Source organism: Monodelphis domestica, chromosome X, assembly GCF_027887165.1.
Source record: "Monodelphis domestica isolate mMonDom1 chromosome X, mMonDom1.pri, whole genome shotgun sequence".
In the NCBI taxonomy this organism is placed as follows: Eukaryota; Metazoa; Chordata; class Mammalia; order Didelphimorphia; family Didelphidae; genus Monodelphis; species Monodelphis domestica.
This window is the reverse complement of record NC_077235.1, coordinates 85,117,371-85,141,703: the sequence shown is the minus strand read 5'-3', so window position 1 is coordinate 85,141,703 and position 24,333 is coordinate 85,117,371. Positions and strand designations below refer to the sequence as shown.

The 24,333-nt window shown below is 45.9% G+C and overlaps 1 protein-coding gene and 1 long non-coding RNA gene across 9 annotated transcripts in view; both read right to left on the bottom strand.

Moving 5' to 3' along the window:
- The window catches only part of LOC100032737 (uncharacterized), a 245,500-nt gene that overhangs the window by 9,992 nt on the left and 211,175 nt on the right, over positions 1–24,333 (bottom strand). For 5 of the 8 annotated variants that reach the window (XR_008914597.1, XR_008914598.1, XR_008914599.1 and 2 more), the window contains one exon: positions 437–541. This is a non-coding gene — a long non-coding RNA (uncharacterized LOC100032737). The other 3 variants (XR_474421.2, XR_474420.3, XR_474419.3) reach the window with 3 other exon arrangements.
- On the bottom strand, positions 2,841–9,940 carry LOC107648965 (protein PHTF1-like). The gene has a single exon (XM_056809006.1). It carries the CDS (start codon positions 5,479–5,481, stop codon positions 3,244–3,246), a length of 2,238 nt encoding a protein of 745 aa, XP_056664984.1. The 5' UTR covers positions 5,482–9,940; the 3' UTR covers positions 2,841–3,243.

Below are 24,333 nucleotides of genomic sequence, written 5' to 3'. Positions count from 1 at the left end.
TATGCAGTCATTGCTGGGAGATGACACATTTCTGCTAGACTCAAGCGGATGGAATTTGTGCCTAGAATATCAGGGTGCTGGCACTACCCTGTATATTTATATCTATCTCTCATATGTAGGGTTTTTCTATTTATTTTCTCTCTTTTTCAATGGACATTTTTCATTTGACCAATGATCTGACAAATCTTGATGTTGTTTGAGTGACGAGATACCTGCAAACTCTTTCCATCATCTCCGGACAAACAGGATGCTTGTTAGAGTTTGCTGGCGTCTCTCCCAAACAATGCTCCTAGAGAAATCCTTTCAAAGCTCTGCTAAAGGATGCAGATCTACGTATTTTCCCGGTGGGTGCAAGCCTCACTGCAGTTGTGATAAGGAATTCTTGGGATCTATATAAAATCCTGACGCACTATCCCCTGTGGAGGGTTTTATTTACCTGTTCGGGCCCCACGCCGTCTTTCTAGATGCTGTGCAGATCAACAGGTGTTTCAAGGGCTCCGAAGCCCCTTTCACGTATCGCATGGGGACAAAGGGTTAAGATCTAGAAGACATTCACACAAATGCAGGTTAGATGAAGGGGCTCAGCATCCGTTCCTGAAAAGTTTGAATTCTGCATGGAATAAAGAGAATCAAGCATGGCTAAATGAGTATAATGGCACGCACGAAAGAATGAAGATCTAGAATAACATGGAGAAATAATAAGGAAAATGAAGGAACAGACTCTCGAAAATAGAGCAGAAAATAATATTTTAGAAATGAATGGATCAACATTTTGAAGGGAAGACGTGTAACAAACAGGACTCTCTTGGACTACTTAACTGGGTAGAATAAAGGAGAAGGACACTTAAATAACTAGATAGCTAAACCCAAAAAGGGTCTAGCAATCAGCAAACCTCCAAAACTAAGGAAGGGGGAAGCAAATGCAGTGGGATGAGCCATGCAGGAAAGGCAGCTAATGAGAATAGGATTGTCTTTAAAAAGAGTAAGCTAAATTAACTAAGATGACATGATTCTGGGTTTAGAGAAGAAGAGAAAAATACTAATTACAAGAGGAAAATATTAGAGACAAATGCAGGAAAGTATAAGCCTAACTCTCATCACTCTAAATGTAAATTAATTCAAAGGTCCAACTTAAAAAAGAGCAACAGATCACAATCTGTTGCTTAAAGGAAGCACTTTAAAAAAGAAAAGTGTAACTAGAATTCAGATGAGAGGCTAGAAAATGGCTGGCTAAATAACAGATGAATCCAAAAAAGCAGGAGTTCCAGTCATGATGTGTGACGAAGCAAAAGCAAATAATTAAAACATTAAAAGAAACTGCTTTTATGCAGAGAGGAACCACAGATAAGAAACCAACATCTATATCAAACTTCTATTCAATAAGTGCTTTGGCATCTAAATCCATGAAGGAAACATTAATTGAACTACAAGAAGACCTAGCCAGCAGCAGGAAATGTCAATGCCCTCCCAGTTTTAGCTAACAGAATGAAAAACAAAAAGGAAAATATGGAAATGAACAAATTTATGGAGAAATCAGCACCAAAAGACACGTCTTCTAAGACAAGACTGCTAAAGAGAAAAACCCTGTATATTTGAACAATGTGGAATTTTTACAAAGATGGGCCATGCATGAAGCCTCAGAGATATGCAAACAAATGAGAAAAGGCAGAAACATGGAAACAAATCAACCCTTTCCCACCAGAGCTGTGCTAAACTATGAGGAATAGAGCAAAAGTATCTTTGTCAGGCCACACCCATGATGCCATTCCTGGATTCCAGGAACAGTCAGTCTTTCTTTGAGATTTTCCTGGCTTCCTCCCAGAGGCCACAGTGTGACTTGAGGTGGAAAGTTGGTGTAGGGTTTCAGTTATAAGGAATCATGAAGGTATTCAAAGTGTATTCAAAAGCTGACTCTCGTGAGCAAAGTGCTCGTGGACCAGGCCTATGGATATATTTCTAATATTTCACATGATTGATTTCAGAATCCCTAAATTGGTTGGGCCTTAAATTTTGTGGAACTTAGAAATCCAGCCTTTCCTGTGAGCTTCTTTGCAATGTCAAAGATGCCCACTCGATATCGGAATGAGAGTGCTCTGGAGGAAGAAGGACTTTCAAATGAGCTTCTAGCATCCGTTTCTTTATCTCGTAATTGCTTGCCAGCATCATGCTAACATTTCTGTCATGCCACCTGTTTGATGGACAAGCTGCACCCCCCATTGCTACTTTCCTTAATAAAGGCAGTTCAGCTCCGTCGAGTCTTCCTGCCCACCTCAGGAGAAGCTGACAGGCTGAGCTGATGGCACCACACTTGTGTCTGTTTCTTGTTTCTCTAATCCTGCTCGGTCTCATTCTCTCTAGCCTAAAAGCTTGACCCAGACTTTCCAGCTTCCAACCTCCCTCCCTCCACAGGTGATTCAAACCCACATGAGAGTTTTATGTGTGAGCTGGACTCTACAGTTGGCTAAATACCCTGCCTAGGGATGGACCTGGAAAACCTGAATAGGAGCCCTGTGATGTGCTTTATTCTTTCGGTATGTCTCTCCATGAAATGGATCTCATCTGTTCCACTGATTGAGAAATCAATATGGACATAGATACGAGGAGGGCAAATATGGTGAGTTCCTGCTCTTTTGCTTGATTATAGGAAGTGCCCTGGTTTTCAGTTCTCTCTCACGGCCCCCAGAAGATAAATATGCTTTTTGTTAGGTAAAATGACTCCCCCCCATCCAATTTTGGGAAAATTTTGTAATAGAAATCAACATTTGATTACTGTTGATGGAAAGAGAAAGCCAACTAACTACCTTTGACCCCCACGGAAAAGCAAACAGGAAAAGACAATGAACGGTATTGGTCAGCATCTTTATTTCAATTCCTATTTAGGTACATTAACACCTCCAGATTGGCTTTTTCTTCTTTACCAAAGGGTTGTAATTATTCCCAATGGAGATACTGATGTGACATAAACTGATGTTCTCCCTGAAAGTTAGATGAAAGTCCTCCACAAATGGGATGAGTGTTAGTTCTTTTTAGCTGAAGGCCATTCCTTTTGCATTGCAATAACCTATTCCATCAACTGAGTACTATATGAACAGAAAAGAAATAAGATTGGTCAGTTGCATGCCATTTAGCATGCAAGGATATGGAAGGCTGTTTTCCACGCAATTGTCCATGAAAGGGTCATAAGTTCCAGTGCCAACAAGAGTTCCCAATCCAAGCACACCATTCAGTTCTTAGTTGAGGTGTTTACATGTGTATGTTGAATCCCAGTAGATTACTTACGATCCCGGGGACGGCTAAAAGGATGACTGTTTGAGTTATGTTGCTGATCAGAGGATGTGTGGTCAGGCCATAGAGCCTAGGTGGTGTGTTCAACTCCTTTAGTAACTTGGTTGATAGCTTTAGCATGTTGTTCACCAGAATGAGCTGGTCTTTTTTGTGTGGCTTCTTTTCCATTTTAAAATACAAGTTAATTTGCTCCATGAGCAGCACTGAGATGTTCCTGTTTTTCTTACTTGTTTCAGACCCCAGGGATGCAAGATGCAATAAAAAGAGCAGCAGGACCGTTTCCCAAATCAGGAATTCGCAATTGTAAGTTTGATCCAGAAAGGTTTTGTGGTTTTGCAGGATCTGAGCGCAGCAAACAAAGGCGATAGAGAGGGTCAATAAATACACTGAGGAAACAACCACATCGATGGACTGCTGTGGACTCTGTCTCTTTAAATAAGAATGTAGTGCCAGCCATATCTTGATGTTCTCTACCTTTCTGAGTCTGAAATGGGGGATTTCGTGTTTCTTGGCTTTTCTGGCAGAGGTAATATGATTGAAGAGTTTTGCGAATAGAAAGCGTTGCTGGTATGTTCTCTCTGCTACACACATCATAAAAAAGAATATCCAGATCAGACAGAAGCGCTGGAAGAAGTTCACAGTCGCTAAGATGATTACTGATCCGGATGTTGGTGCCCCACAAAACAGACTCAGAAGTTCTTCGGCTGAAATGGATAGTAGTTGGTACGGGTTCTTCTCACGAAAGAGGCGGTGTAGGAATGGAAAAAATGCGAGTCCCAGAGTTAGGAGGTTGCCCAGAATCCAGTAGTTTTTGCCCTGTTGGTATGCATTAACCCTTCTCTTGATGATGGCACTGAGTTCCAAAACGGACAGAGTCACCTTTTTGCATTCACGGTCTTCCCAAATAATTGCATTCACCAGTTCTGAGGAAGAGTTCTTGCTGTTCTGGTGACAGAACACGCTGTTCTGTTGCACATCACTCTGCAGCTCCTGCTTGGTACTGGGGCAGAGGGTCTTCACACTTGCCTCCTTGCTGTCTCTTGTGGACGATGATGACTGGTTCTGCAAAAGTTCGTCCCACATCACGTCCTCGGGGTCTGTGTCCAAGGTGGTGGTTTTCAGGTTCTTGAGGCTCCCGCTTCTAAAGCGGGCACTGCCATCTCTCAGGATCTCCCGAGTAAGGCTGGCCGACTCAAGCTCCGATTCAGTCAGGGTCTCGGAGTCTCCCACCGCGTGACATCGCCTGGCAGGGGATGGCTTCTTTACCTGAGTGCTGCTGACGTGTTTCGAGGAAACCCAGGGCTTTTCCTTCTTGACTTCAAAGTCGCTGTCCCCGGAGGCCCCTTCTATGCTTCTCTCTTTCTCTGGGGGGTCCTCACAGTAATCTTCACTGGATATCTCGTCGGAAAACCCTTTCCCCAGAAGACGGTATGTTTCTTTATTCTTGCCTTCGTCTGAATTGTTCATTTTCTCCTTGGCTGGCCACATTCTCACCTCCGGCTGGGAATGTTTCTGCTTGGTACCCAGACTGGGACAGCCCGGAACGTTCTCGGGGACTCCCATCCTGGTGGCAGGGCTGCTGTTAAAGAGCCTCTCACGAGTCTCTGCGCCGGGTACCGAGGCAGAATCGGAAGACTCGACTCCTCCGGCTTTACCAAAGCAGGGGCGACTTTTACTTTCACTGCTTCCGTCCTGCCCCTCTGTGAGCTGGCCTAACTGCCCCCTGGGAATGATGACCCTTCCCAGAGGGTCAGCAGCTGTCTGGGTGTAGACTATTTGAGAGTGAACAGTTCCCATGAGGAGCATAAGGCACACGGGAGCCATCACCTCACTGAGACTCATCACAGGGCTTAGCAGGTACAGCCCAATTACTGCCAGTTGCGTAAAATAAAGCAGTAGCAACCAGAAAAAGATGCGCAAAGAGGTCACCTGAATCCACCACTCGCTGAACAGCGGGAAACAGACGACGTTAAGAATCCCCTTCAGGGTCACCGACATCCAGGGAATTTCCGGTTGGTCTCTGATGCCCGTCAAGTCGATGTCCATGAAGTCGGGCTTGATGTGTCCTATCTTTCTGGCTTTGTTCTTGAAGCCCTTGAGCTGGCTCTGCTCCAGAGATTGTTCCAGGATCTGCTGATCGAATGTTCTAATTTTCTTTTGATACCACGATATGGCATCCTTCTCGTTGGCCTCCATCTGGGTTAGGGCTGGAAAGGAGACTGAATGCACGGAGACCGAGGGAAGGAATCCGTGAGACTGGAGTCCAGCGCTTGCCGGACTCAAGTTCAGACTCTGAGGCCACCTTTCCTTCCCTGGGGCTCTCCCGGGGGGCCTTGGTGTGAAGTAGTGGCCAAAGGGGCGGTGGTGGGGTGGGCTGTGGGCTGGGCTGTGGGCGGCAGCAGTGACCCTAGGGGCTGCCTGGGGGACCAGAGCACAAGTAGGTGGGGACAAGGGCCCACGGCCGGGGGCCGGGTCTTACAGTCTCCTTGGTCGGCCTCTTCTAACGCCCACCCTCTCCCACAGTACGGTTCTCTCCTGGGGCCGGTTGTCCTTCAGTTTGGCGCTTTTTTCAGTGCCCCCCACCCGGCAGCAGCTGCCCCCAGCTAGCCACATCTTCCCTCTGAGGAGACGCTGGCTGGGGCGGTTACCACGGTGACCCAGCGTTCAGTTCACGCGTCACGCCTTTGTCCGCTGGCATTCCGGTCAACCAGTCAGTTGCTCGAGGACGTAGGGGCCGTAGCTGAGTGGCTGACGTCCTCAACTACACTTCCGGTCCCCACTCCGGACTTCCTGGGCAAGGAGAAGGGAGTGGCTGGCCGTTTCCTTCTCCTGCCCAGGAGGACCTGAGGCCGACGGGGTCCCACGGCCCCGAATGTAGGGGCCTCTGCTAGCTTTGGAGCGCCCCCGGCACTCTCCTCACTTGGCCCAGGGAGAGCTGTCTAAGCCGGGAAGAGCGCGCCTTTTAAAGACTGCAGCGTGGTACTGCATGTCCTGGTGTGTGCCTTTCTCAGCAGACAAAGCACTCACCTTGACTAGCTCTGCTTGCTGTACATCCCCAGGTGGTCTGGAGCTCCCCAAGGGAAGCTTGCCTTGGTTTCTATGGCAACGAAAGGAGTCTGGCAATGGAGCAGGACCCCCCCCCCCCAATTGCTCAAATCCTGCTAAGAACCAGGACTACCCTCTTTGTCAGACAGAGTTCCACTGTCCCCAGAAATGGCAGTTAGGTGGAAACCAGTCACATGGCCAAGATAGCCAGATTGAAGGGATCCCATGGACATCTTCTAGCCCAGTGGCCCATCCCTGCTGCCAACTCGGGCTCCCGACCCACAGCAAGCCCCGTTTGTAATAAATGGCTAAAATACCAATCCATCTCTCCCAAACCAGGTAGCCCAGTAGGGCCTGCGGAGCCCTCTTCCTTTAGAGAGCATTTGCCTCTCTTGCTCCCTGTGTTCACCTCTTTATAGCATTCAAAGGTTATGGATAGGAAAGGATACACTGCCATTGAAGCTACATTAAATGGTGAAGAGCCAGCACCGAGGGCCCCTGGGGTCTGTCTAACAAGGTGAGAGGTACTGAGCTTGCCGCTAGGCCCCATGATGCTGGGCCCTGGGGTACAAAAAAAGGCTGATCCAGTCAACAGGGAGCAGGAGGGAATGATCTGGTTCAGTTTAGCCTGAAAGATCAGGACACAAGCTTACACTCCTCTAAAGCACTAACTGCCAAGGCCCTTGTCTGCCTTCAGAGATATCTCCCACCATTCATTCCCATGCAAATTCCTTTGCAGCTCTGGGCTATTGTCATTACTGTTTGTCCTTCCTTCTCCAAGAGACCCTGGACATCATGGTGTGATGTTCTGACTTCCTCAGAAACTGCGTTTAGGTGAAGCAGAGTGGTACAAACTTGCAGAGTTATTGAGATCAAGTGGCAAGACAAAAGTCAGGACGATTGGCAATGACCCAGTTTAAGACCTGCGTATCTTTGATGTCTTACCAAGCTCTCTAGGTGTTCTCTCTCATAGACCAGTCACCCCAAGGTGCCCTTGTGTAGACTCACGAATAGACAATTTGAGGAGTATCTCAGATTGGCTATTAGCCAGTGAGCAGGTGACCCCATCTCTTCGGAGAAGGCAGTAGTCACGTACAGATGCTGTGCTCCCCAGCCACCAGGAGAAAAATCCAGTTCTGCCCAGTCAGAATTGAACCCTGAAATGATTCCCAATGGGAGAGGTCAAAGGACTCCCTCAGCTCCGTCCCGTGTACATCTTGTAGAAAGAAGCTGGCTCTGTTCACCTGGGCAAAGCAGATCTTTCAATGCTCCCATCATGTCGCTTTCCTGTTGCCACAAAAAACCTGAGGCAGAATTTCAAGCCCATGACCTGACCTCAGATCTCCCTCTGGGATCTCAGTACAGATTGGGCTATGGGGGAGAGAGCTCTGCTTAGCAATAGGAGCCGCTCGCTCGGAATGTTCATCACAGCTTGGAATGTTGAGCAGTTCCTAACTCCCATCAAGGCAGAAGGGCATGGCCTTGAGGTTGGCTGCCTGCAGGGGCTCCAGGGCACTCACTGGTCAGGGTAGTCTTTGCAGGGCATTCGGCATTGCTTTACCATCTTAGGCCTGCTGCTTCTCATCAACGAAGGACATTCCATTCTGAACAACACAAAGCCAGCTGAGGCCCTCTGACACCACCACACCTCTTCTCTCAGTTGTGGACTGATTTGGCAGGATGCCGGATTGCCGGGGTGATGCAGAGGCCTTCCCAAAACCCATCTTACCAGGGCAAAGCTGGTGGCCTCAGTAATTGTCAACAGAAAATTCTTTCTTTGGGGGCTTTCCCCCTAATTCGGGAGGCACAAATCAGACCAAAGAAAACAGAGGAGCTTATTAAACGCAACAAGGGGCTGCTTGCTGGAGACCAGCACACTTTTCAGGGTGGGCCAACTTTTTTATGTTACAACTTTTATAAGGCGGCAGGCAATTTCTGATAGCTTCCCATCCCATCAGCTCTTGCAGCTCAGTACCTCCCTAAGCTAGTGGCACTCTGGACAGGTGGGACACAAAAATGCCCACTGAGTCATGCCTCCCCCCAACATTGATTAAGAACACAGTGGGTCACTAAGGCAATTTATATTTTCATACCTGGAAGGCATGGTCATATGAGGAGTCTAACAAAGCAGATATCTTAGAACCAGAGAACAAAATGGAAGCCGAAAGAACTCACCAGTCATCCCCAGAAAGAGATTCTCAAATGAAAATTCCTAGCAATATGATAGCCAAATGATAGAGCTCCCAAGTCAAGGGGAAAATCCTGGAGGCAGACATAAAACAGTTCAAATAACATGGAGCCACAGTCAGAACTACGGAAAGACCTTAGCACCTAAATTCACAAGGGACATAGGAACTGAACTACAAAAAGGCATAGGAAGAAACACAATCGTGGCAGGGAATTTCAGGGTTCTCTCAACTTAAAGTGTGAGAGGAAGATAAACAAGAGGGAAAATATAGAAACGAAGGCATTGGAGCCCAAGAACTTATAGCGTCCCTTAAATGGGACTGCTAAAAAACCCCTGATAGCTCTGCATGACAGGGATTTTTTAAACCTTCACTTCTATCTTAGGATAGCTACTACGTGCTGGTTGTGACAACCTTGTTTTGTGAAACCCCAAATTTACCCTTATACCCTGATCACTTGCCTTCAAGAAGCCCCCTGACTGATCAATGTCCCAGATTGGACAATAAACCATCAAGCACCCATTGATTAGCCAGGACTTAGCTAGGACTAAGATATTTCCTAAGGTCTAAATATAACCTCAAGTTCTTTAGTTTAGCAGAAATTCCCATTATTGGTGTCTTTCCTGGAGACGGTGGCCCCAGAACTTCCAGAGCAGTGGCTCTGTGTGATGTGTGGTGGCCATCTGAGTATTGTCTCCTCTGTCCTGAGTGTAATTGTTTTGGTGATTCTGTTTTGTCAGGTTGGCAGTTCCAAGGTAGAAGAATGGACAGAGCTAGGCAATTGGGGTTAAGTGACTTGTTCAGGGTCACACAGCTAGGAAGTGTCTGAAGCCAGATTTGAACCCAGGACCTCCCATCTTCAGACCCTCCCCCCCTTTTTTATTCACCCAGTCACCTGGCTGCCTCACGACATTAAATTGTCTTGATTGTGCCATATATTGTACTCTAAATTTGCACTCGGAGATATCCCAAAGGAATGTAAAAAAGGCAGAAAGAGTAAATGGTTTCTTTATAGATCATAAAACTAATATCACAAAAAAGGACACAACTTCAGTGGTGACTGACAACAATAGAATCCTACATAATATGTATTGTTCACATTCCTATTGTCCTAAAGGACGCCAAAGTGCGCCAAAGAACACAGCACAAAAGCCATGGTTGGGTGAAAGAAAATGACAGTGATGAAAGGCCATGGCGATATTTCTGGGAGGCAGAGGGGGTGGCCTTAGGGCTACAGAAAAAGGCTTATGCTTACAGACATACGGAAAGAAAACGGCGGAAGAGAGGGCTCAAACGACTGGGGCAAATAGGAAAGCACCCCCCTCCCCCAAATAAGCCAAAAGAGAAGACAGTAACGCAAGGTGTGGCTGCAGGTTTCTCTCAGTTTAAGGACGACGGTCGGATCCTTAGAGCTGGGTGGGAGGGACTCCATTTGTTGGCTTGCAGGCTAGTGAGTAACAATTCCTCCCTTTGGCCATTCAAAGGTAGAGGGGCCGGGTTAGAAGCTGGCAATGTGCAGCCCTGGGCGCCAGGGCTCCGGAAAATGTTCGGTAAGCGGCAGACCGCCCGGCTGATGAAGGGCCTCCACTTCGTGCTACAGGGCGAAGTGAGGAGGTCTGGCCTAAGAAATGAAGACAAGCTAGAGAGCCGTCTCCGAGTGCTCCAGGGCCCGCCAGGAGGAAGCTTAAGCTCGGCCTTAGGAGAGGGTAAAAGCGGGAGATGCACGTTCCAAACGGATCCACCGCGGAGCTGTCCAGAATTCCGGCGGCTGGGGGGAGGGGGCGGGGGGCGGTGTTTGGCGCCCGTGGCTCGAGCTCAAGCTGCCTGACCGCTTGCCGGGAGATACTGTAGAGGGAATTCCCATCCTGGCGGAAGAGCGGCCTTTCCGGGCCCGAGAGTTGGTGCTTCTACGGGCATCCTGAAAAGCTGCCGACTAAAGTCAGACCCCCTTCATTAGCCTTTACCTGCAGCGTAGTTCGGTAATCTGTAACATCCGGTACGGCCACTAGATGTCAACTGAGGGGCACTTAATCTCTCCGAGCCCGGCTACTGCCGACTTCCACTGTTTTCCGGAGAACGCGAGAATGGCGAGCGCTATTCCGGGGAGTCGGCCAGGCTCCGGCAGGCTCCCCCCTGCTAGATATCTAATCACGGTGCCCGGCCTGCGGCAGGGAAGTCTGGCCAAAGCGAGTTCCCCTCCCTGCTCTTCCCTCCTCAGCGCTCTTTCAGCCTCAGAACCAACCCCTCACCTGCTCCTTCCGTCTTCACTGCCGCCGCCGCCGCCGCCGCCTCTTTTGCCGGAAAAGGTGTCTCCCTCCGCTTTGGCTCCTCTCCCTTTCCGCTTAGCCCTTCCCCGTCTGGCTTCGGGGCTCACCCTTCCCCCCGACATCTTGGCGGCCAAATCCAATGGCTTCTTCTTAGGCCTCGGTAGCTCCGGACACTTGTTCCTTGATGCTGAATCCTCTGGAGCTCTGGCTGCCGGCGTGTTCCCTGGTCTCCTCAGTTAAGAGACCTGGAGAGAAGGAAGGGGGCGAACGACTTCGAGCTCGGGTCTGGGGGGGGGGGGGGGGAGACAGGGGCCTGGTTCCAGGCCACGGAAGGTCAGCTTCCAAGGGCAGCCAGCCGGGTGAGGCTGTGGAAGGGGAGGGGCGGGGTCCCGGAGTGCCCTATCTATGCCTGGCCCAAGGCTTGCTTTCAGCTCGTCCTGGCTGTGTGGGGGTGTGGGGGTGTACACACGGATTACTAATGAGGACGAGAGCTATAATTATGCCGAAACTCACATCTCGGTGGCATTTTCATGACTTCATTCCATCTCCACGCGTGACACTTTCTTGCCTGTCTCAGGCCTCAGTCTGGAATGCATTGCCCCGCCCACTTCCACCCCCAAACGTGACGGAGTGCCCCCCCCTCCGCCCCCGCTAACGGAGGAGCATTTGGCTCATGACCACGAGTCGCGTCCATGTCTCTGGAAGGCAGAGGGTATTGAATTAGTGTCTTTTGGAACCTCAGCACCTTGCCTGGGACCTCCATTGCCACTGAGGCACATAGCACGGTCATTCAGGGCCGTCACGTACCCCAAAGGATAACGCAGCCCAGCGAACGGTTTAGGCTCGCGCCCAGCCCAGTCGTGCCTTTCTTATGTTCCAGGCTTAGCATTGCCTTCTGACCCATTCCAAACTTTCCTTGTATGGAATTTGAGCCCCAAAGACAACTCACTCCCCGGTAGAGGAGCCAGAAAGTCTCCATTTTGGAAGTGAAGCAAACAACGAATTCCTTCCGGGTAGGAGTTCAGATAACACCATCACCAAGAAAATGGCCTTGCACACATTTCACCCTACGGCGCACTCAGTCCTTGCCAAAGAATGAATGTTGCCCACGTTGGGGCAGACTTTACAGAATGCGTTCTCCCCTCCCCTAACCTCCCTTCAAGAGGCGACAGACACGGGATCTGCCAAGTCACTTTATTTTTCTAAGCTCTTCCCTTCCATCTTAGAATCAATCCTAAGTATTGGTTCCAAGGCAGAAAAGCAGTTAGGGCTAAGCAATGGAGCAAGGACTTGCCCAGGTCATGCAGATAGGAAGTATCTGAGGCCACATTTGAACTCAGAACCTCTCTTGTCTAGGTCTGGCTCTCAATCTCCTGAGCCACCTCATTGCCCCTGCCCAATTATTTTAGGAGAAAAGGTGTTGAAGGGGGCACTGAATATGTGCTCCATTCAGCTTGGAGTCAGTTCTAGGTGGGGAGAGGAGAGAGAGAATGGAGTCCTCTCTCTCTCTTAGGCAGGGACAAAGGAGGAGAAGGGGTTGTTGTGGTTAAGCACCCCCCCTTCAGCCCTCTCTGACTAAGCCCCCTCACTGTGGCTGCCTTTTCACTCTCACCTGCCAGGCTCTCCTAAGGTAACAAGCTTCTTTCTTTCTTTCTTTTCTTTTCTTTTCTTTTCTTCTGGGGAGAGAGAGGGCACTTCTCTCTCCCCTCAGCTTGGGCTGCCTTTCAATGAAGTTCTGGGTCCTAACAACAGGTTTATTTCAGGAGAGACAAGGTTAAGGGACAAGGTGGAATGGAGGGTAAATTGAGGTTCAGGAGGGAAAGAGGGAGAAAAGGGTCCCTATCTAGATTTCCCCCAAAGTTAGGTAACTACAGTCTGGTGGTCTGAGCCCTGAGGGGTTCAGAGTAGTGAGCCCTGGCTTCTTGGCTGGCACAGCAAATGTCCCCAAGTTCAGGGTAAAGCGAGATTGTAACAGATCTTCTTTGTGAACTGTTCTCTTCTTCCCCTTTGGTCTTTTAAGGGAGTTGGGATCAGGAATACCAGGAGAGAAAGGTATCTGGGATTGGGATCCAGTCAGAGATTGACCCTCTCCTCAGGAAGTCTCAAGTCAAGAGAGCAGATCCAACTAGAATCCTTGCAGCTCATCCAGCCTTTTATTCCAAGAGTCTTGGCCCTCCACACCCTCCCCACAACACTGCAAAAAGTGGCCGCTAGTGATTCAGCCCAGACACAGAAGAAAAGGAGAGCAAAGGGAGGAACTGGGCAGGGAGCCAAGCTTGCTGGCTCCTAATTCAAAACCAGAGAACTTTCCACTACATCGGATTGAATGAGTGGAATTTACAAATGAGTGGTAGAGAGATTTAAAAGATGGGAGTGGCTACTTTCTGTTTGCCCCAAGTTTCCCTTCCTAGACAGTCTGGTGGCCAAGTTTCACTGTTTCCTGTGTCAGGCTCCCTCTTTAGTTTCTCAGGAAATTACTAGGTCATCACTTGACTCTAGCCCCCATCAGCTAGTAGGGATGAACATACCAGACCTGAGAACACAGGGGATTGTTCTAGTGGTGGGGGAGTTGTGGAAAATAATGTGAGGATGGGCTGCACTGAGCAACTTGTCACCTCACCCAGGCTGGGTGTAGTTGTGTGGCTCCCAGGGATGAAGAATACAAATCTCAGGCCCCTTCTTCCCCCACCTTTCTCCAGTGGAGACTTTCATTTCCTCCCCCCAGCAGAGGAAGCAGCAGGATAGGATCAGCAGAAGCTTCATTACTCCACTGTCATCAGAGAGAGGTATTGGATAAAAATATAACTGTCTGCTGCTCCCTTACATCTTTCTAGTCTCTGAGATGTGCTTCTAGTCAGTTGATTATGTCCAAGATTTGCTGCAAGAGTAATAATACAATACACTTAACTTCCAATTAATTTCATGAAGACTTTCCTCAAGCAACCTATCAAGTCACAGTATGTAGGAGAAATTCTGGAAACGATAAAGAAAAGGTCATAGAATAGTGGGTTGGATTCACACATTGTGATGAGGGCCTTGAGACATTGCCTGAAAAGGAATTGATTATGTCCCTTTCCTGGAAGGACACACTGCAAGAAGAAAGCAAGATATTTTACTTCCATTCAATTTGGGGAAGTCTCTCCTCCAACAGCCTTCCCCCCCTCCATTTAGAATCCTTGCTGGTGTGCTATCAGACAGAGCCATTGTCAATGGCCAATCCAATGGCCTTCCATGGATTATTTGGGGGTTGGACCAGAAGACCTGAGAGGCCTCTTTTAGTTTGGGCTCAATGAAGGTGATCCTGTAGACCTATTTAGGGCTGAAAAGAATAGCCAGTTGGAGAAGTCATTGAGGTAACAGATTAGTCTACATGTTTGAGAAGGGGAGCAATGCCTGAAAGAAGAGAGGGGTAGCTTCGTTCAGAATGGAGGGCCGAAGGTTGAGGGAGATGGACACCGTGGTCCAGTGGCAGGAATTCTGGAGTTCAAGGGAGAGGAGCCAGATTTGAAGAGCAAAACTCCTTACTACAATGCCTCTAGCAGTCACCTCATTTCCTGTCTGCTTTTGTATTCTTCCAGGCTGCATTTTTGCTACTTCCCCTGGGCACACCTTTTGATAAATATTTCATGAACTTCTTTCAAAGACAAGAACATCCATTTTCTTGTACTTATTTTCACCAAGTTGCCATGCTAACTGATCTGTTTCCATGGAAACCCAGAATCCTGCCTGTTTTCTTTCTCTTGAAGCTGCTTCTCCATTTTCTCTGAAAGCTACTTGGGCATGGCCTGAATCTCAAATCCCTGCTATATGCACACATCTCCTTATCAACACTCCTATGTGGTTCCAGGAACACACACGGAATCATACGTGTCTAGATATACACATGTGGAGTATATATACCATATGTAGTGTGTAATATGTTGATATATACAAAATGGATAGTCTACACAGTATATAGAGTGTGTCATGTAGAGATTCTAGCTAGAATCTATAGTGTATGTCTATATAAAGTATATATGTAATGTGTGATCTATAGTATGTATGTCTATGTGACACACACACACACACACACACACACACACACATATATATATATGTTTCTCTACACTGTTGTTCAGTCATCTCAGCGCAGGTGACTCCTTGAGACCCTGTGTGAGGTTTTCTTTGCAGAGACATTGGAGGGCTTCGCCATTTCCTTCTTCACTCCATTCTATAGATGAGGGAACAGGGTTCATTGGCTTGCCCGGGACACCCTGACAGTAAGTGTCTGAGTTGACTCCCAGCCCAGTGCTCTAACCACTGCACCATTGTGTATAAGGCTGAGGATCCAGGAACTACATTTCGGCTGATTGAAATCACTCGTTGTTGTGATACCTTGTTGGTCTCCAAAGACTTTTCCACCCAATCTGATATTAGTAGCCCATGTTCTGAAGTCGGGGGCCAAGAGCAGGGGTGGGCTTCCGGCCACAAATCACTAAGTGCAAGAAGGGCTGGGGGGCATTTGGCAACTCCTTTCTTTGTCCATTTACATGGCTCTGGGTGACATTTTCAGGCCAGAGAACAACCAATGGAGTCTTGAGGGAACAAGGTGCCTACCTCCGGAGGGGTTGTAGTCCTAAGAAGGGTAGCAGTTATGGTCCTGAGAGAGCTGGGGCCCTACCCGGGAAAGGACATAGATCTTCTCTTTTTCTCTGTCTCCTCTCCTCTCATTCTTTGGGTCTCTGTCACTCTCTCTCTCTCTCTCTCTCTCCCCCTTATTTCTTCACCCCCTCTTTCAGATTCTCTCTTTCTGACTCTCCTCTCTAAGTGTTTCTATTTCTCTCTTTCCCTCTTTCCTCATTTCTTGATCATCACCCCAGGTCCCAAGCCCATATCCCTAGTCCCTTGTGTCTCTACCCATTTCTCTGGCCTATCTCTGTCTCTCTCTATCCCTTTTTGTTTTTTCTCCTTTCTCTATGAGCCTCCCCTCTTTCTCTCTTTCACTGTCTTTTTTTCTCTCTCAATCTTTGTGTGTGTCACTCTCTGCCTCTCTTTTTCTTTGTGTTTCCCTCTGTCTTCCTCTCTCTTTGTATCTCTGATTCTCTCTGTTTTTCTCCCTTTCTCTCTATCTCACTCTCTCTGTCTGTGTCCCTGACTCTCTGTCTGTCTGTCTCTCTGTCCCTTCCTATTTCTAACGTCTTTCATTCATTCTCTCCTTTGCTTCTCAGTATCTCACTCTCTACATTCCTGTGCTTGAGGACAGATATTTAGAGGTGGATGAGGATAGTACACAACAATATTCTGAACTGTGGAAGAAGCTTCCAGATTTTCCCAACAATCATGTGGACAATATTCTGAGCCATAAGCAAGGCTATCATCTGGTCACTGATAATTGCTTAGGGAGAATGCCAGAGAAATTATGCATAGCTTAGAGATGAAATCTCATTTAATGGAACAGACAAGAGCCTGTTATCACTAGAGCCTGTTGGCCCTAGAAGCAATAGGGAGCGCTGAAGTTTAGCTAGTGTTACAGTGGTGAGAGGGGCAATAAGATAAGACCTGTGCTTTAGAATAATCATTTGAGTAGATGAATGGAGAATGAATTGGAACAGACAGAAACTTAAGACAGGGAGACACATAAGCAGGCTATTAAAATAAACCAGGCATGAAGTGATAAGGACTTGCACTAGAAGAGTGACAGTGTCAGAGCAGAGAAGAGAGCATTCTAAAGAGATGTTGCAAAAAGTTATTGGCAACAACTTGGATATGGGAAGGTAGAAAGAGTGAGGAATTCAGCCCGATTCCCAAGTTGTGAGCCCGAGGGACTGGAAGGAATACGATCCTTTATACAGTAAAAGGAAGGTTGTATAGAGGGAATTATGGAGAAATATAACAATCTGTTTTGGATGTGTGAAGTTTAATATGTCTCTTGAACATGCAGTTTGAGACACTGAGTTTTTAAGGGCTGGAGGCAAGGAGAGTTGTGGAGATCACGGAGTGAAATATTATTGAGGGAGAAGAGAAGAGGGCTCAGATTAGAATGCTAATGGACACCTACACTTAAAGGTAATAATGTGGAGGAGAATATAGTGAAGGAGGCAGAGAAGGAGGAGCCAAATAGGAAAAAGAAAAAACTAGGAGAGGGCAATAGAAACCTAGAAAAAAAGAATATCAAGGGGGAGAGAGTAATCTCCCATTTTCAAAGTCTGCAGAGAGCTCAAAGAGAAGAAATATGAAGAAAAGCACATTGTCATTAGCAACTAAAATATCAGTAAACTTGGAGGGAACAGTTTTGGCAGAGTGATAAGTTTGAAAGCCAAATTGTAAAGGATTAAGAAAGAGTTTAACAGAAAAATTGGAGACACTTATCATACATCACCTTTTCAAGGAATCTACTACAAAGGTCAGAAGAGGTACAGACGACAGACAGCAGAGGTAGAAGTATCAAATGAGAGGTGTTTTGGTTTCTTTGTTTTTCAGGTCAGAGAATATATGAGCTTGCTCTTTTTTCTGTTGTCTGCCTTTCTCCCACACTTTCATCTCTCTCTCTCTCTCTCTCTCTCTCTCTCTCTCTCTCTCTCTCTCTCTCTCTCTCTCTCTCTCTCTCTCTGTCCTTGTTTCTCTCCCTAACTCCCTCCCTCGCTGTGTCTCTGTCATTATATCTCTCTTTCTCTGCCTCTCTCTTTCAAACTCTATAGCTCTCTTTGTGTCTCTCTCCCTTTATTCCTGCCTCTCTCTTTTTCTGTCTCTGTTGCTTTCCCTTTATCTGTCTCTCTTGTCTCAATCTCTATTTCTTTCTGTCTGTCCTTTCTTTCTCTATTGCTCTTTTGTTATGTCTCTTTTTTCTGTCTTTCTGTCTTTCTTCCCTTTCCTCTCTATTTCACTCTGTGTCTCTTTCCTTCTCTGTGGCCCTCTCTATTTCTCTCTCTCTCCATGTTTCTGTCTATTGATCTCTCATCTATCTCTGTCGATCTCTCTGACTCTATCTCTGTGTTTCATTCTTTCTCTCTGTATCTTTCTCTATCTCTTTTACTTTGTCTTTCCCCTTCTGCCTCTCTGTAGCTTCCCTTCTCTGTTTTTCTCTGTCTCTCTCTCTTTCTCTCATCTGTCATTGTTTTTCTCTCTATCTCTTTTTCAGTCTCAATCTCTCCTGTGTCTATCTCTTTCTCTTTTTCTGTTTCCATCTTTTTCTTTTTTTCTTTATTTGTCCCTCTTGACTCACTCTCATTTTCTCTTTTGCTCTCTCTGTCTCTTTTTTCTCAGACTGTCTCTCTTTTCTCTGTGTCTACCTCTTTCCCTCTCACATTTTTATCTTTTCCTCCCTCTTACTCTGGGTCTCTCTCTTTATCTCTTTCCTTCTCTGTGGCCCTCTCTCTTTATTTCTCTCTCTCCATGATTCTCTATTGATCTCTCATCTATCTCTGTCAATCTCTCTGACTCTATCTCTGTGTCTCTCTTTCTCTCTGTATCTTTCTCTATCTCTTTTCTTTGTATTTCCCCTTCCGTCTTGTCTCTGTAGCTTCCCTTCTCTGTTTTTCTCAGTCTCTCTCTCTTTCTCTCATCTCTCTCTGTCATCCTCCTTCTCTCTATCTCTGTCTCAGTCTCTCTCTCTCCGGTGTTCATCTCTGTCTTTCTGTTTTTCTCTTTCCATCTTTTTCCTTTTCTCTTTATTTGTCCCTCTGGTCTTACTCTCCTTTTCCCTTTTTGTCTCTCTCTCTTTTTTCTCAGACTGTCTCTCTTTTTTCTGTCTCTCTCTTTCTCTGTCTCTCCCTCTTTCCTTCTCACTTTTTTATCTCTTTCTCCCCGTGTTTCTGTGTCTCTCTCTTTGTCTCTTTCCTTCTCTGTGGCTCTCTCTCCTTAATTCTATCTGTCTCTCCGTCTTTCTCTCTATTTCTCTTTATTCATCACTCTCACCTCTCTCTCTCTGTCTCTCTGTCTCTGTTTTTCTAGACCTTTCTCTTTCTCTTTTCTTGGTCTTTCTCCTTTTTCTCTCTGTTTCTTTCCTTCTTTGTTTTTCTCTGTATCTCTTTCTCTCCATCTCTCACTGTTGTTCTCCTTTTCCCTATCTCTGTTACAGGCTCTCTCTACCCTACCTCTTTCTCTGCTTGAATTTCTATCTTGCTTGCTCTTCTATTTTTCTCATTCTTTCCTCTTCCTCTCTCTCCCTACCTCCTGTCTCTTTCAAACTCTCTCTGTTTCTTTGCCTTTCTCATTATTTAATTGACACCTGTCTTTGTCTCTATTTCTCTATCTCTTCTCTCCTTTCTCTCCGGGCTCTCTCTGAGTCTCTCTGAGACTCTTTTCCTGCTCTCTGCCTTTCTCACTCTGTTTCATCCATATTTCTGTCTCCCCTTTTCTCTGTGTCTCTTTCCTCCTCTGTGGCCCTCTATTTATTTCTGTCTGTTTGACTGTCTGTCTGTCTGTCTCTCTCTCCATGTTTCTGTGTATTGATCTCTCATCTCTGTCTATTTCTCTAACTCTATCTCTGTGTCTCTCTCTTTCTTGCTGTATCATTCTCTATCTCTTTTCTTAGTCTTTCCCCTTCTGTCTCTCTGTAGCTTCCCTTCTCTATTTTTCTCTGTCTCTCTTTCTCTCATCTGTCATTCTCTTTCTATCTCTGTCTCAGTCTCTCTTCTGTATCTATCTCTCTTTCACTTTTCTATTTCCATCTTTTTCTTTTTCTCTTTCCATCTTTTTCTTTTTCTCTTTATTTGTCCCTCTTGTCTCACTCTCATTTTCTCTTTTGCTCCCTCTGTCTCTTTTCTCTGTGTCTCACTCTTTCTCAGTTTCTACCTCTTTCCCTCTCACTTTTTTACTTTTCCTCCCCCTTACTCTGTGTCTCACTCTTTGTCTCATTCCTTCTCTGAGGCCCTCTCTCATTTCTCTCTGTCTCTCTTTCTATTCATCTCTCTCAACTCTCTCTCTGTCACTGTTTTTCTCTATCTTGATCTTCCTCTTTTCTTGGTCTTTCGCCTTCAGGCTCTCTATGTCTTTCCTTCTTTGATTCTCTCTGTATCTCTCTCTTTCTCTCCATCTCTCACTGTCATCCTCCTTTTCAATATCTCTGTTACAGACTCTCTCTCCCCTACCATTTTCTCTGCTTCATTTTCTATTTTTCTTTCTCTTCTCTTTTTCTCTTTCTCTGATTTTACACTTTGTCTCTCCCTACCTCCTGTCCCTTTCTAACTCTCTCTGTTTTTTGCCTTTCTCATTATTTCTTTGATACTTGTCTTTGTCTCTATTTCTCTGTCTCTTCTCTCCTCTCTTTGAGTCTCTGTCTCTATTAGTATCTCTCTCTCTCTCTCTCACTCTCTCTCTCTCTCTCTCTCTCTCTCTCTCTCTCTCTCTCTCTCTCTCTCTCTCTCTCTCTCTCTCTCTCTCTCGTTCCCTCCCTCCCACTTTTTCTCTATCTCTTATGTTCTCTATATGTCACTGCTCTCTAAGTTTTTCTGTTTCTCTCTGTCCATCTTTCTCTTACTCTTTCTGCTTTTATCCTTCTTTCCTCATTTCTTTGCCCTCAACCCAGGTCCCAAGCGATATCCCTAGACTCTTGTGTCTCTACCCATCTCTGTGGCCTTTCCCTGACTTTGTCACTCTCTCTTTCTATCTATCCCTTTTTGTTTTATTTCTCCTCTATCTGTGTATACCCTCTTTCTCTCTACAACTGTCTCTTTTTCTCTTCAATCTTTGTGTGTGTCACTCTCTCTGCATCTTTTTCTTTGTCTGTGTCCCTCTGTCTACTTCTCTCTCTGTATCGCTGATTCTCCTACTTTCTCTCACTTTTTCCTATCTCATCTCTCTGTCTCTGTTTCTCTGTCTCACTGTTCCTTCCTATTTCAAACCTCTTTCATTCATTCTCTCCTCTGTTTCTCGGTATCTCACCTTCTACATTCCTCTTCTCTCTTTTTGACCTTTTTTCCCTGCTCTCTGCCTTTCTCATTGTCTGTTTCATCCACGTCTCTGTCTCTCTTTTTCTTTGTGTACTCTCTCTTGCTATCTATCTCTATTCCTTTTTCTCCCTTTCTCACTCTATGTTTCATCTATTTCTGTCTGTCTTTCTGTCTCTGTCTCCCTGCCTCTCTTTCTTTGTGTCTCTCCCTAACTCCCTCCCTTGCTGTGTCTCTGAAATTACCTCTCTCTGCCTCTCTCTTTCAATCTCTATCACTCTCTTTGTGTCTCCATCCCTTTATCTCTTCCTCTCTTTTTCTGTCTCCGTTGCTTTCTTTTTATCTGCCTCTCTTGTCTCAATCTCTATTTCTCTTTCAGACTCTCTCTGTCTCTTTCTTTCTCTGTCGCTCTTTTCTTATAGCTCTCCTTATTCTGTCTCTGTTTCTCTGTGTCTCTTTCTCCCCTTTCTCTCTGACTCTTTCCTTCTCTGTGGCCCTCTTTATTTCTGTCTGTCAGTCTGTCTGTCTGTCCATCCATCCATCCATCCATCTGTCTGTCTGTCTCTCACTCTCTCTCTCCCCTTCTCCCTCTCCCTTATTCCCTTCATACTCCTTTCTCTCTCTCTGATGCTCTCTTTGTATCACTGTTCTCTAAGTGTTTCTATTTCTCTCTTTCCCTCTTCCTCTCACTGTTTCCGTTTTTATCCCTCTTTCCTCATTTCTTTGCCCCCACCCCTGGTCCCCAGTGATATCCCTAATCCCTTGTGTCTACCCATCTCTGTGGCCTTTCCCTGACTTTGTCACACTCTCTTTCTATCTATCCCTTTTTGTTTTTTCTCCTCTCTCTGTGTCTAACCTCTTTCTCTTTCTCTCACTCCCTGTTTTTCTTTCTCAGTCTTTGTGTGTGTCACTCTCTCTGCCTCCCTTTTCCTTTGTCTGTGTCCCTCAGGCTACCTCTCTCTTTGTATCTCTCATTCCCCCTCTTTCTCTCCCTTTTTCTCTACCTCACTCTCTCTGTCTCTGTCTCTCTGTTCCTTCCTACTTCTAACCTCTTTCATTCGATCTCTCCTCTGTTTCTCAGTATCTCACGTTCTACATTCCTCTTCTCTTTTTTGACTCTTTTTTCTGCTCTCTGCCTTTCTCATTCTATGTTTCACCCATGTTTCTGTCTCTCTTTTTGTTTGTCTCTTACTCTCTCCCTATCTCTCTATCCCTTTCTTTCTCCATCTCACTCTGTTTCATCTATTTCACTCTCTCTATCTCCATCTCTCTCTGTCTCTCTCTCACTGTGTCTTTGTGTCTCTCCCTAACTCCCACCCTCACTGTGTCTCTGTCATTATATCTCTTTCTCTGCTTCTCTCCTTCAATCTCAAAATCCCTCTCTTTGTGTCTTCCTCCCTTTATCTCTTCCTCTCTCTTTTTCTGTCTTTGTTGCTTTCTTTTTATCTGCTTCTCTTGTCTCAATCTCTATTTCTCTTTCTGTCTATCTGTCTTCTTAATCTTTCTCTTTTGTTATATCTCTTCTTTTTCTGTCTCACCCTCTTTCTCTCTATCTCTTTCTCGCCTTTCCTCTGTATCTCTCTCTGTATGTCTTTCCTTCTCTATGGCCCCCTCTATATATTTCTCTCTCTCTCTCTCTCTCTCTCTCTCTCTCTCTCTCTCTCTCTCTCTCTCCTCTCTCTCTCTCTCTCTCTCTCTCTCTCTCTCTCTCTCCCCCTCTCTCTGTCACTCCATGTTTCTGTCTATTGATCTCTCATCTCTCTGTCTATGTCTCTGACTCTATCTCTGTGTCTCTCTCTTTCTCTATCTCTATTCTTTGTCTTTCTCCTTCTGTCTCTATGTAGCTTCCCTTCTCGATTTTTCTGTCTCTCTCTTTATCTCATTGCTCTCTGTCTGTCTCTTTCTCTCTATCTCTGTCTCGGTTTCTCTCTGTCCTATATCTATCCATGTCTTTCTCTTTTTCTACTTCCATCTTTTATTTTTCCCTTTACAATTTTTCTTTTCCTCTTTATTGGTCCCTCTTATCTCACTCTCTTTTTCTCTTTTGTTCTTTTGGTCTCTTTTTTTCTCAGACTGTCTCTCTTTTCTCGTTCTCTCTCTCTCTTTCCTTCTCTGTGGCCCTCTTTATTTCTGTCTATCTCTGTCTGTCTGTCTGTCTGTCTCTCTCCCTAACTCTCTCCCTTGCTATGTCTCTGAAATTATATCTCTCTATCTCTATCACTCTCTTTGTGTCTCTCTCCCTTTACCTTTTCCTCTCTCTTTTTCTGTCTCCCTTGCTTTATTTTTATCTGCCTCGCTTGTCTCAATCTCTATTTCTCCTTCTGACTCTCTTTCTTTCTCTGTCTCTAACTTCTTTTATCTGTCCTTTTCTGTCTCTCTCATTCTCTCTATCTCTTTCTCCCTTTTCCCCCCTGTCTCTTTCCTTCTCTGTGGCCCTCTGTATTTCTGTATGTCTGTCTCTTCGTCCGTCCATCTGTCTGTCTGTCTCTGTCTGTCTGTCTTTGTGTATCTCCCTAACTCCCTCCCTTCCTGTGTCTCTGAAATTATCTCTTTCTCTCTGCCTCTCTCTTTCAATCTCTATCGTTCTCTTTGTGTCTCCCTCCTTTTATCTATTCCTCTCTGTTTTTCTGTCTCCCTTGCTTTCTTTTTATCTGCCTCTCTTGTCTCAATCTCTTTCTCTTCATGACTCTTTGTCTCGTTCTTTCTCTATCTCTCTTTTCTTATATCTCTCCTTTTTCTCTCTCTCTCTTTCTCTCCTTTTCTCTCTGTCTCTACCCTTCTCTGTGACCGTCTATATTTCTGTCTGTCCATCCATCAATCTGTCCGTCTGTCTGTCTTTCTGTCTATCCATCCATCAATCTGTCCGTCTGTCTGTCTTTCTGTCTGTCTGTCTGTCTCTGTCTCTCTCTTTCCCTCCCTCATTACCTCCCTACTCCTTTCTCTCACTCTCTGATGCTCTCTTTGTATCACTGTTCTCTAAGTGTTTCTCTTTCTCTCTTTCCCTCTTCCTCTCACTGTTTCTGTTTTCATCCCTCTTTCCTCATTTCTTTGCCCCACCCTAGGTCCCCAGCGATATCCCTAGTCCATTGTCTCTACCAATCTCTGTGGCCTTTACCTGACGTTGTCATCCTCTCTTTCTCTCTATGCATTTTTGTTTTTTCTCCTCTCACTGTTTCTCTCTTTCACTCACCATTTTTCTCTCTCAATCTTTGTGTGTTACTCTCTCTGTCTCCCTTTTCCTTTGCCTGTGTCCCTCAGCCTACCTCTCTCTTTGTATCTCTCATTCTCCCTGTTTCTCTTCCTTTTTCTCTATCTCACTCTCTGTCTCTCTGTTCCTTCTTATTTCTAACCTCTTTCATTCATTCCCTCCTCTGTTTTTCAGTATCAAACCTTCTATATACCTCTTCTCTATTTTGACTTTTTTTCTCCTCTCTGCATTTCTATTTGTCTCTTTCTCTCTCACTACCTATCCCTATCCCTTTCTATCTCTTTCTCACTCTGTGCTTCATCATATTTCTGTCTGTCTGTCTGCCTGTCTCTCTCTCTCTCACTCTCTCTCTCTTTCTCTCAGTCTGTCTTTGTGTCTCTCCCTATCAATCTATTTCTCTTTCTGACTCTCTCTCTCTTTCTCTCTATCTCTTTCTCCCCTTTTCTCTCTGTCTCTTTCCTTCTCTGTGGCATTTT